At 39.7% G+C, this 11,750-nt stretch overlaps 1 protein-coding gene across 3 annotated transcripts in view; it reads left to right on the top strand.

Annotated features, from left to right (window-relative positions):
- Window positions 1-11,072, top strand: part of CLDN10 (claudin 10) — a 152,550-nt gene extending 141,478 nt beyond the window's left edge. For 2 of the 3 annotated variants that reach the window (XM_011996646.1, XM_011996645.1), the window contains exons 4-5: window positions 10,060-10,167; window positions 10,731-11,063. In XM_011996646.1, coding sequence (XP_011852036.1) covers window positions 10,060-10,167; window positions 10,731-10,845 — 223 coding nt within the window. In that variant the 3' untranslated portion in view covers window positions 10,846-11,063. Of the gene's footprint in view, window positions 1-10,059; window positions 10,168-10,730 lie in introns of all 3 variants that reach the window. The other variant, XM_011996644.1, reaches the window with a different exon arrangement.
- The last annotated feature ends 678 nt before the right edge of the window (window positions 11,073-11,750 follow it).

Raw genomic sequence — 11,750 nt, 5'->3', positions numbered from 1 at the left:
AATACCATGCTGTTTTGGTTACTATAGCCCTGTAGTATAGTTTGAAGTCAGGTAGCGTGATGCCTCCAGCTTTGTTCTTTTGGTTAGGATTGTCTTGGCTATGCGGGCTCTTTTTTGGTTTCATATGAACTTTAGAGTAGTTTTTTCCAATTCTGTGAAGAAAGTTATTGGTAGCTTGATGGGATGGCACTGAATCTATAAATTACTGTCAGCAGTATGCCATTTTCATGATATCAATTCTTCTTATCCATGAGCATGGAATGTTCTTCCATTTGTTTGTGTCCTCTTTTATTTTGTTGAGTAGTGGTTTGTAGCTCTCCTTGAAGTGGTCCTTCACATCCCTTGTAAGTTGGATTCCTAGGTATTTTATTCTCTTTGTAGCAATTGTGAATGGGAGTTTACTCATGATTTGGCTCTCTGTTTGTCTGTTATCAGTGTATAGGAATGCTTGTGATTTCTGCACATTGATTTTGTATCCTGAGACTTTGCTGAAGTTGTTTATCAGCTTAAGGAGATTTTGGACTGAGACGATGGGGTTTTCTGAATATACAATCATGTCATCTGCAGAGAGGGACAATTTGACTTCCTCTTTTCCTAATTGAATACCCTTCATTTCTTTCTCTTGCCTGATTGCCCTGGCTAGAACTTCCAACACTATGTTGAATAGGAGTGGTGAGAGAGGGCATCCCTGTCTTGTGCTGGTTTTCGAAGGGAATGCTTCCAGTTTTTGCCCATTCAGTGTGATATTGGCTGTGGGTTTGTCATAAATAGCTCTTATTATTTTGAGATATGTTCCATCAATGCCTAGTTTATTGAGAGTTTTTAGCATGAAGAGCTGTTGAATTTTGTCAAAGGCCTTTTTTGCATCTATTGAGATAATCGTGGTTTTTGTCGTTGGTTATGTTTATGTGATGGATTACGTTTATTGATTTGTGTATGAACAACTACCTATTTTCAGATAAATTATCTCATTCTTGTCAAGTTGAATGGACACTAGACAATGTAAGAAGTAAATTTCTAGATTATACAGATTTTCCTGGGTGAGGATGAAAAGAATATTGACCTCATCAGGTGACCTTGTCAAGATATTTCTCTCTTCTATACTTATTATAATTTAATACACTATGGATGTTTGTTTATTTAAGTTTACTCCATTCATGAGGTTATTTGGAGGATGAACTAATGTTGGTAACAATCTCACATATTCTCAGATAGGAGATTCTAGATAAGTGCCAAGTGGTAAGAACAAAACAGAGTTCAACTGTTACATGTTAAGAAAGTGTTATTCAGTGGTTTCAGTTTGTTCAGAAGTAGTGTAGGCCACCTCAGATCACCAGAATTACTTTGATGCTTTTTGTTATGCTAGCATGACGTAAAAATCTGCTTGGGAACTAAATATTTGGCGCTGTCTTTTGTTTTTACTGACTAGTGTGTGACATCATGATTTCTCCCAGTGTGCCCTGCTTTCTGGTAATTCAGCTCTTACCTCCATTGCTCCTCTCCTTTTCACATCCTGGCTAACCTCTGATCAACCTTCAGAACCTGCATTCTTGGTGGGGTGTCCCTGTTTTGGGTGTTCCCTTTCCACCTCATGCTTCCATCCTAACCCTACTGGGTGGTTTGCACCTGCTTATTTATTGGCTGGTCTCCTTAACAAGACCACAAGCATCTAGAAGTAGAAACGATGTGTTGCTCACTTTGGAATCTCTTGTAGAGGACCCATGCTCCATGACCCTTACAGCAAGGACAGTAAATCCGCAGTGTTGTAGGACTGTCTGCCTGTCTGTATCTCTCCTAGAATGGTAAGACGGAGCATGCTTGTGGTGATCGCCTAAAGGAACAGGGAGAGGCAGCATGGCACACTGTTCAAGAATAAGGACTGTGGATCCAGGCTGCCTGAGAGTAAACCTTCGCTTTGTCACTTTCTAGCTGTGTAACCTTGAAGAAGTTACTTATCCTTTCTGTGCCCAGTGCCCCTCATCAGTGGAATGAGGATAATACATACTAGGAGGCTGTTGTCAGGATTAAATGAGATAGTATACTTCAACTGTTTAGAATCATGGTAGTTCATAGTAAACACTTACTAAATGCTAGCTACTATTTTTAGGGATACTGACCCTAATGCAGAGTATACTAATATATAGTATATTACCTTATGTAGTCTATTTAGGTTAGCCACAGAGAAATGTATGTTGAAATGTTGGAGACCTACTAGAAGAGATAATCGTTTTAAGACACTTGGCTCTCAAGTAGAAGGCACATTTGAAGGGGACCTAACACGAAACCATAAGGCTTGGCTGGGTGCAGTGGCTCATGCCTGTAATCCCAGTACTTTGGGAGGCCAACATGGGTGGATCATTTGAGGTCAGGAGTTCGAGGCCAGACTGGCCAACAAGGTGAAACCCTGACTCTACTTAAAAATACAAAAATGAGCTGGGCGTGGTGGCGGGTGCTTATAGTTCCAGCTACTCAAGAGGCTGAGGCAGGAGAATCACTTGAACCCGGGGGGTGGAGGTTGCAGTGAGCCAAGATTGCACCACAGCACTCCAGCCTGGGCAACAGAGGGAGTGAGACTCTACCTCAAAAAATAGATAAATATATATAAAATAAAATAAATAAGGCTTGTGTAATTTAAAAATTGTTGGTCACCTCTGTCATAGCATTGAGTTAGAGATAAGTAATAATTTAAAGTTGTCAACTGGATACTCTTGGTTCGATTGTAAAATATGTTCAGGTAGGTTACTTGAAGACTGAATAAAATGTCAGATACACTTTTGATTGACCCAAGCTTCTTTTGCTGCAAGTCCATCTGTATATTTTTACCTCAACACAAAGCCATGTACACCCACATCCACACACGGATTCTTGACTCAAGCTTAGCAATACTGGCCATGCCCTAAGGCATCTCAGGACAGTATTTGTTATTTTAGGAATTTCCCATCTTGAAGCACAGCCTTCTCTGTGATGTCAGTTTATTCAGACTTAAAAGTCTGCATGTAAACCTGTTACTGTGCCTACTTTAACTATTATGACTCAGTGCCTCATTTCTCACTTACGGCCAAGCAAACTCCCCAATTATCCACAACGAATGGAGATGTGGCATGGATGGTGCTAAGCAACAGATTTGGTTTTGAATTGAACTATGTGACTTTGGGACCATGAGATGTTCCTTTTACATTACAGTTTACTTTGGCTAACAAAGAGTAGCCAACATTAGATTTAGTCCTACTGTGGATGGTTTTTAAATTTCTGTGAATAATTTTCAAGAATTAGTAGTCCTATGTAGACACTCACTGATCACTTTACACACTATTAGAGAGGCAGGTGGCGGAGAGGAGAAGGGTGAGGTTTTGGAGTATGACTCAGCTCTGATCCTGGCTGAATCCTTGTCCTCCTCTTCTGTTATATTAGGTAGAGTGCAGTTGCCTTGACTGGATAACAGAGGTAGTATTTCCTGTTCTGAATGTTAAGAGGATGAGAGAAGATAAAATATTGGGGAGATATTGGCCCAAAGACGTGAAATTTCAGTTAGATAGGAGGAATAAAATATATACATAATTTAAAAATGTGTATATATATACACACATATATATATATATATACACGTGTGTGTGTGTGTATATATAGAGACCAGTTTTATATCTATTTATAAATTCATTTCAGCATTCCTGATTGCCTAAATATGTTTCCTGAAGTTACCTTTGGACAATGTGTAACATATTAGGTTGGTGCAAAAGTAATTGCAGTGTTTGTCGTTACTTTTGATAGCAAAAACTGCAATTACTTTTGCACAGACCTAATATTTCTGCTTCCCTAATTAGGTAATGAGCTAAATAAAATCCTTGAAACATGTTCATTTTAGAAAATAAAAAGAAAACGTCTATAAAGCATCCACCACAGCGACACATGGTAGGTAATCAATCAATGTTACCTGTTATTAATATATGCAACTTATAGAATTCTGAACTACCCTAATGAAAATCACAGCACATGGAAGGATAATGGGCGTATGTCTATTATAATCTAGCCACAGAAAAGCAGTTTTTTTGTTTAGGTACCCCCTCCCAAATGTCTTTATTTTGGGTTTCCTAAATGTAAGAATTCTCTATGAAGTTTCCATATATAAGTAGACACTTATAATTTAAATTATTCCATCTTACTTTCGCCCACCATTTGGGAGGCACCTGCCACTATTTTGCAAGTCTTGTTGGATGCCTCGGGTAGGAAGTACTGTGGCATCTGCCAGGCAGTGGGATAGAACCCAGCAGAGGGGGAGGCTGAGCGTCTCATAAGAAAGACTGGACTGTGGCAGCCTCAGAGACACACAGGATGAGCGGGCACCCCACATAACTGGGGCCCCAAAAGAATGAGGTGTATTTTGGGGAAAGGCAGATAATTGCTGTAGAATACTTACTTATATAAAAATAAAATCAATTCATGCAGTTATGTAGATCTTGGATTGTATTTAATATAAGACAATGCATTGGATAAAAAGTTTTATGTTAGATCAATAGAATTCAATTTTGAAATGTTATATTTGATAATATATGAGTGTACTTTCTGGATTTTAAACTTTGTAAAAAAAAAAACTTACGTAGTTATTTTAAGGTAATTGGAAAATGTGTCTTGATTAAAATGAGGAGCAGGATACTATGTTTGAAAAACACACAATATTGAAGGATGGCAGAAGACCTGGCTTCTAGCTCTGTGACCTTCAGCAACGTCACTTCACTTCTCTGGGGATCTTAAAAGGATGAGGTGCTTTCGTTTGTTAAAACCGATCTTGCTTTGTTTTGGGAGGGGCTGCTCTTTCCTTTTTCAGCTCCAACATGCCCTGATTCTAATTGGTATCCTCACCTCTTTTTGTGCCGGAAGAAAAGGCAGCCCGAGGGCATTCATTAAAAAATCCCGTGCCCTGAAGCTCTTGAGCCACTGAGAACTTAACGAGCCAGGGAGAGAGAAAACTCCCATCTTTCTGAAATGACAACTTAAAATATGTTGCATCGATTGGTTTTTTTCTATTTATAAAATCTTTTACTTAAAGTGTACATAAAAGGATGATGGCGTGATAGTTAAGAGCTTCGGTTTGGAATCACAGTTATGGGTTTTAAATCATGGGTCTACCATTTATTTGGCTGAGACATGAAAGAACAAGTAATTTAATCTCCCAGAGCTTTAGTTTCCTCATTTGTAAAATAAGGATAGTAGTACGTATCTCCCAGGCTTGTGATGAAGATTGAATATCATAATGTTTGTAAAAAAAATCTTAGCACACACAGAAAAGTCCTGGTACAATGAGCTGGCAGTAATAGTAGCTGTTGTTAGCATGGACATCGACTTGAACCACATCTGAGTGTGTTTGGGAGAACCGTGGTAATGTTTACTTTGCAAAAACATGCTCTTCTTATTGTTTCATCACACTTTACTGTAATTATTGGTTTAATGTCTGACTATCCCCAGTAGACTACACAATCTGGATCTGTGAGCCAGGGCCATGTCCCTCTTATCTGCCCTGAACACCTGATTAGCACAATACCTGGCATGTCATTTCTGTAGAGGTAACCAGAGGAGGTTATACCAGCTCCCCAGAGATGGCAAATCTAAATCAGAATAGGGATTTGGGTGCCAGGAAGACAAAAGTAGGAGGTGAAAATAAGTTGTTCGGCATTCCATTTCCTTAAGATTACTCTAAATGGCTCAAATATGAGTTGAAGTATGAAATGCATCAGAATCAAGGTCTCTGGGTTGGTGTACCTCTGGCCAGCTCAACATGAAATGAGAGCCATGTGCAACAGCCTACAGCGCCACATACAGCTGGGTGGAGAGTGACCTCACCTTAGATCTTTATGGTTTATTCTTTGAGAAAATTATAAGTCGTTATCTGTGTTTTAATTTCTGTTAGAAGTAAATTTGTTTCCATTCCATTTCTAAAGTCACTTAGTGACATTATTAATGTATATTGAAGTTATACGTACAGCTTTTGATTAGTGCATCAACCGAGATCCTCTAAAAACAATGTTTTCCTCCATAAATGAAGTTCTGTCCTCAACCTGAAAGTCATGGATATGGATTGGTCCAGTGTCATGTAGATTTGTAACCTTTCAGAATAATAAAGAAACTTTGGTGTTAGTCATAAAGAGGGCACACTCTGAGCAGGAAGGCTGGCCGAGGGCCAGGAGGATATTGTTCACAAAAGACCTGCAACAGAGAATCTGAAATTTGGATAATCTTACCAACGTGTTGAAATCAGCTTCTTAGTGTTACCAAAACGGAAGAAAGATTTCCAGACAGAGAGTAAATAAGTCTCCTAATCAATGTGAAAGAATATGTGCCTGGGAACAAACTGGAGTGGATATTATGTTCACCTCTTTCTCAGCCCTATCTTTCAATAACACACGTCAGTTTTTTTTTTGTCTGTTATTTGTGTTTTTTTTATTTTTATTTGTGTGTGTGTGTGGTTTTTATTGTACTTTAAGTTCTAGGGTACATGTGCACAACGTGCAGGTTTGATACATAGGTTTACATGTGCCATGTTGGTTTGCTGTACCCATCAACTCATCATTTACATTAGGTATTTCTCCCAATGCTATCCTTCCCCACTAGCCCCCACCCTGTGTCCAAGTCTCATTGTTTAATTCCCACCTGTGAGTGAGAACATGTTGTGTTTGGTTTTCCATCCTTGTGATAGTTTGCTGAGAATGATGGTTTCCAGCTTCATCCATGTCCCTGCCAAGGACATGAACTCATCCTTTTTTATGGCTGCATAGTATTCCATGGTGTATATGTGCCACATTTTCTTAATCCAGTCTATCACTGATAGACATTTGGGTTGGTTCCAAGTCTTTGCTATTTTGAATAGTGCCGCAATAAACATACGAACACGTCAGTTTTTGCCAGATACACACGGAGAGGTGTGAATTAAAGTCACTGTTGAGTAAGTTTGTGATATATCTTTCAACAGAAAGAAGGAAAAGTCTCTGAAAGAACATGCCACTAAATTAAAAAAAAATTCTGGGGTAGACGTATGGTTTCTGAAATCAACTCTAAATGGATACTGTCTATTAAATGTTTGTCTCCAACATAATTCACACTGAAATTCAAATGGAAATGATTTTTTCCTTGGAGTAGAGTCAATATGTAGTGACTTAAGATATTTTTCAAAAAAGGCCATGTGTGGTGGCTCACACCTGTCATCTCAGCCCTTTAGGAGGCTGAGGTGGGTGGATCACCTGAGGTCAGGAGTTCGAGACCAGCTTGGCCAACATTGGGAAACCCCATCTCTACTAAAAATACAAAAATTAGTTGGGCATGGTGGCACACACCTGTAATCCCAACTACTCGGGAGGCTGAGGCAGGAGAATTGCTTGAACCCGAGAGGTAGAGGTTGCAGTGAGCTAAGATTGCACCATTGCACTCCAGCCTGGGCGACACAGTGAGACTCCATCTCAAAAAAGAAAAAGATACATAAAAAGGATATATTTTAAAAGATATTAAATATTAATATAAGCCAAACTCATGATTCCTAAATACCTCCAGAAAGTTTCAATATGGCTTAAATTAACGTAAACCCACTTCCTCATCCGCCTGGGTAATTTATCCTGTAATTTGTAGTAATACTGTATCTGTGTTTGTAATGCTTCTTTCAGTGACCTCATTGTGCCAAGCTATGCTTATGATTTCTATCATCTTCATCCCCCAACTGGCCACTCTTAATAATTCGATATTTATTTATTTGTAATCAACCATGGTATCTGGCACTGGCATTCTATTTTAGTGAAGTTCAATATTTTCAGAAAAATCTCAGACCATGTTTTCAGGGCATATTTACACTAAGAGTAATATTAAGGTATAGTTTCAGGAGAGAAGATAGCCTAACCTGTACTGGGAAAAAAAGTAGAGAAAAATAGCAAGTGTTATACAATTATAGTCATCCTATAATAATACACTTCATGCAGAACTTCACAGTTATGCTCACCCCTTTAGCTGTCTGCAGGAAAAAGGGTGCCAACAGACAGCTCTGATGCCATCTTCTAGGATTTCCAGGTGTTTCAGGGGCCAAATGACATGCACCTCCAGTTTGGCAGGCATGCTGCTTGTTGTCTGTGCATAATCTCGTTAAAATAACATAAAAGCAGGGCTGACTGCAGAAATCCAGGGCATCTTTTTCAGATGTGTAACACAATATTTAATGAAAGTATCTTTTCTGAAACTCCCAGTTCAGCATTCCTGATCTGGCCAACTCTTTTTTCACTTGTGGACTTCCTGCTCAGTCCTCCTGTGTATATGGGTGTGTGTGTGTGTGTGTGTGTGTGTATGTCTGTGTGTGAACTAACATGACAGCAAAAGCAACCTTTCGTTTTCTAACTACAGTCTGCCTACATGATTTGCGCTGCAGAACAGAATAAACACATGGAAAGCTTGGCAAGGTTAAGGCAGAGGGTGTGTGTGCAGACCGAAGTGTTTGTATCCCCACTTCTACAAACTCTCTGTCTCTGCCATTGCCCCTTAACGGAGCCCGCTTACGTTTCTCAGATGCCAGAGCACAGTTAGTGCTCCAGAGCAGGAGGGGCTTCCCCCTAGTTGTTCTGTTGCAGCGGTTCCTTGCCCCATCGATCACCCTGATGTCCCAGGAAAGGCAACACAAGAGTGAGTAAAGAAAGGCTCACAGAGCAGCATTATTGTGCACATAACTCCATCCCAACTGCAAATGCACAAGTGGGCCCCGTGTCCCTGATCAATGTGATGTGTGTCTTAAAATACTGAGGTTCACTAAAATAGGATGCCAGTGCCAGGTACCATGCATGCTTGATTAAAAGCACACCCTGCTTCCTGCTCCCCTGGCTAGTGATGGGCCCATCCTATTACACCACTCTGCCTGCCACTCAGACCACACCAGAAAGCCTGCCCATGTGCAGAGCCAGAGTTCAGAGGTAGTGACGCTTCAAGTAGGAGGGGGTGCAGCAAGGCTCAGGACAACACCAGGCAGCACTGGGTGGCCTCGATCTGATACTGAAGCCTGGCCTTGGCTGTTGAACTTGGCTCCCCTGCGCCCTGGGGATGGAACTAACCTTGGGCCCTGTGTTGCCTTCCCCTGCACCTCTTACTCTCTTGCCTCATTTCCCCTGTGGATTCTGTGCTATCAAAACAGACCCTCCGACCCTGACTTTATTTTACACTGAAAAGCACCGAGATTTCTTTTGTCTTGCAATGGAAGTTTATGGGCCCCAAATGAGACTTACTCTTTATAAAAACAAACAAAAACCTAAAATCAACCTATTCTTCTGGAGAAAGCTAAACAAACATGAGAACACACATAGTCGCTGAGATTTTGGTGTACTTTTCTCATTCCTTGTTCTCTGGGTGAACTGAAAGGATTTCCTCTAGTCTGCTACTGTAAGTGATCTTGTTTTTTGTCCTCAGGAGCACTGTTCATACATTTGTTTCATGGCCTTCCCGGGGAAGGACTGTCTCGTTTATCTTTGCATCTGCTCCTGCTGTGGTCATCGGCAGAGCACTGTGACCTGCCGTCTGGGCGATGCTTAATAGTAATTTATCACTAAATGATAGTTATTGATTCATTTCCCCACTAGACTGCAGTGATTAATGACGATTTGCACATAGCAGGTGCTTAGTAAACATTTACTAAATTGAACTAACATGACAGCAAAAACAACCTTTCGTTTTCTAACTACAGTCTGCCTACATGATTTGCACTGCAGAACAGAATAAATAGATGGAAAGCTTGGCAAGGTTAAGGCAGAGTGCAGAGGAAAGGTGTTGGCTGAGTCAGGAGACCCTGGCCGTGACTACTTTTGCTTTGATCTTGCCCCCGTGGATGCCCTCATTTCCTTTCAGGAGGTTGGGATGGTCTAATGGCTATAAAAACACTTTGGGAAGAGTTTACAGCATTTTACAGCCACAAGGCGTTATTATTTCCTTTACAATTTTCAATAGCAAAAAAACATAATGAGCATTTAGTAAATGTTGACTCTCAGTGTTAAATACTGTTTACTCCCCCAAATAAGTGAGCTGTAATACTTGTGTAATGCTTTCTCACAGGTATGAATTAGGAGCCGCTCTGTTTATTGGATGGGCAGGAGCCTCACTGTGCATAATTGGTGGTGTCATATTTTGCTTTTCGATATCTGACAACAACAAAACACCCAGGTATGAAAAAGAGACAAAAATGATCTGTTAAAAAGTCGAAGGCTATTCTAAATCATGACATGTGGGACAAATTTCAGATAGTTCATATGATTCTTAGAAACTTCCAAAACCCAGAATTGGAAAAGGTTAGGAGTACAGTTAATTTTTTACAGTTTTACCATTATTATATTCCAAAGAAAATTCTGTAAGAAATAAGGGTCTGAATATGAGGACATGTTCTTCACTTTGGCCTCATCATAATTTTCCTGTAGGCAGGCAGGAATGTTGATGGCCTCCACTAAGTCTCCTAGGTTCCAGGAAGACGAGTTTTAAAACATGGTTTTGTAAGAGGATAACTGAACAAATGACCAAGTCATGAGTTTCTTCTGCAGAGATTGTCCATCCCACCAGTTATTCAGAAATGACACTGAAAATACTTCTTGGGGCAAGAGAGAAGAAAGCTATCTAAGAAAGAGGAAGACTTACATTTAGATATTGACAAAGACGGGCTGAAACAGTTTCTTCCCATTTTTGTCTGCCCTATGCGTAGAATAGAACCTACCAAACTATGTTTTACCTTTCAGATACGCATACAACGGGGCCACATCTGTCATGTCTTCTCGGACAAAGTATCATGGTGGAGAAGATTTTAAAACAACAAACCCTTCAAAACAGTTTGATAAAAATGCTTATGTCTAAAAGAGCTCACTGGCAAGCTGCATCTTGAGTTTGTTATAAAAGCGAACTGTTCACAAAATGATCCCAAGGCCCTCCCATAATTAACACTCAAAACTATTTTTAAAATATGCATTTGAAGCATTTGTTGATTGCAATGGATGTAAGTGTTCTTACACAGTTATATACTAATCATTTTCTGTTGTGGCTTTCTATAAAAAATAAACAGGTTATTTACAGGATTTGTAAAATGTTTTCTACATTTACTACCAAAAGTTCAAGAAGTATTTGTACTCTAGCCTTTTTCATCATTCATAGATAGAAGTCTTCATACCCACTCCTTATGTTTCTTTTCATTCATACACAGGTATATAAGGAACAATGTCTTATAAACAGCATGGCGGCAATCTGAGAATATTCCTCAAAAGGTGTCCAGGTTAAATAGACATGTTATTGGCTGTATACAGGCAAATTCTAGTTTTTGTTGTTGTTGTTTTTAGTATTCTACAACATGTATTTAAAAAGCTAAATCTTTTTGTTGAAGCAGCAAGTTATCTGGCATAACTTAACTTCTACAGGATCAGAGAATCTTGCTCATTCATGGCCATATCCACATGCCCATGGCCGCTCATATTGTTGAAAAAGCAAAGCCACACCATTCTCTTTGATGTATGCAGAGAGTTACGTAGCAGGGGATGTTCTCTGATTTATTCCACTGGCACCATTAGTGACTGTTTAGTTGTTTTCATAAATGATGCTGCGATGAAGACTCATGTACATATTTAGCAAATGTTAGTTTCTTACATGTGTCTGTCATGACTGTAATTCATTATGACTGCTCCAGGAAGGGCTAATGGGGCCAATATATTATTGCATGTCATGTGGCACATCCATGTGAAGGGGCTGAGCGTCCCTGGCACAGAATGCAG

This window comes from Mandrillus leucophaeus, unplaced genomic scaffold (assembly GCF_000951045.1).
Source record: "Mandrillus leucophaeus isolate KB7577 unplaced genomic scaffold, Mleu.le_1.0 Scaffold520, whole genome shotgun sequence".
NCBI lineage: Eukaryota > Metazoa > Chordata > Mammalia > Primates > Cercopithecidae > Mandrillus > Mandrillus leucophaeus.
The sequence above is the reverse complement of the archived record's forward strand: the minus strand, read 5'-3'. Positions and strand labels throughout refer to the sequence as shown.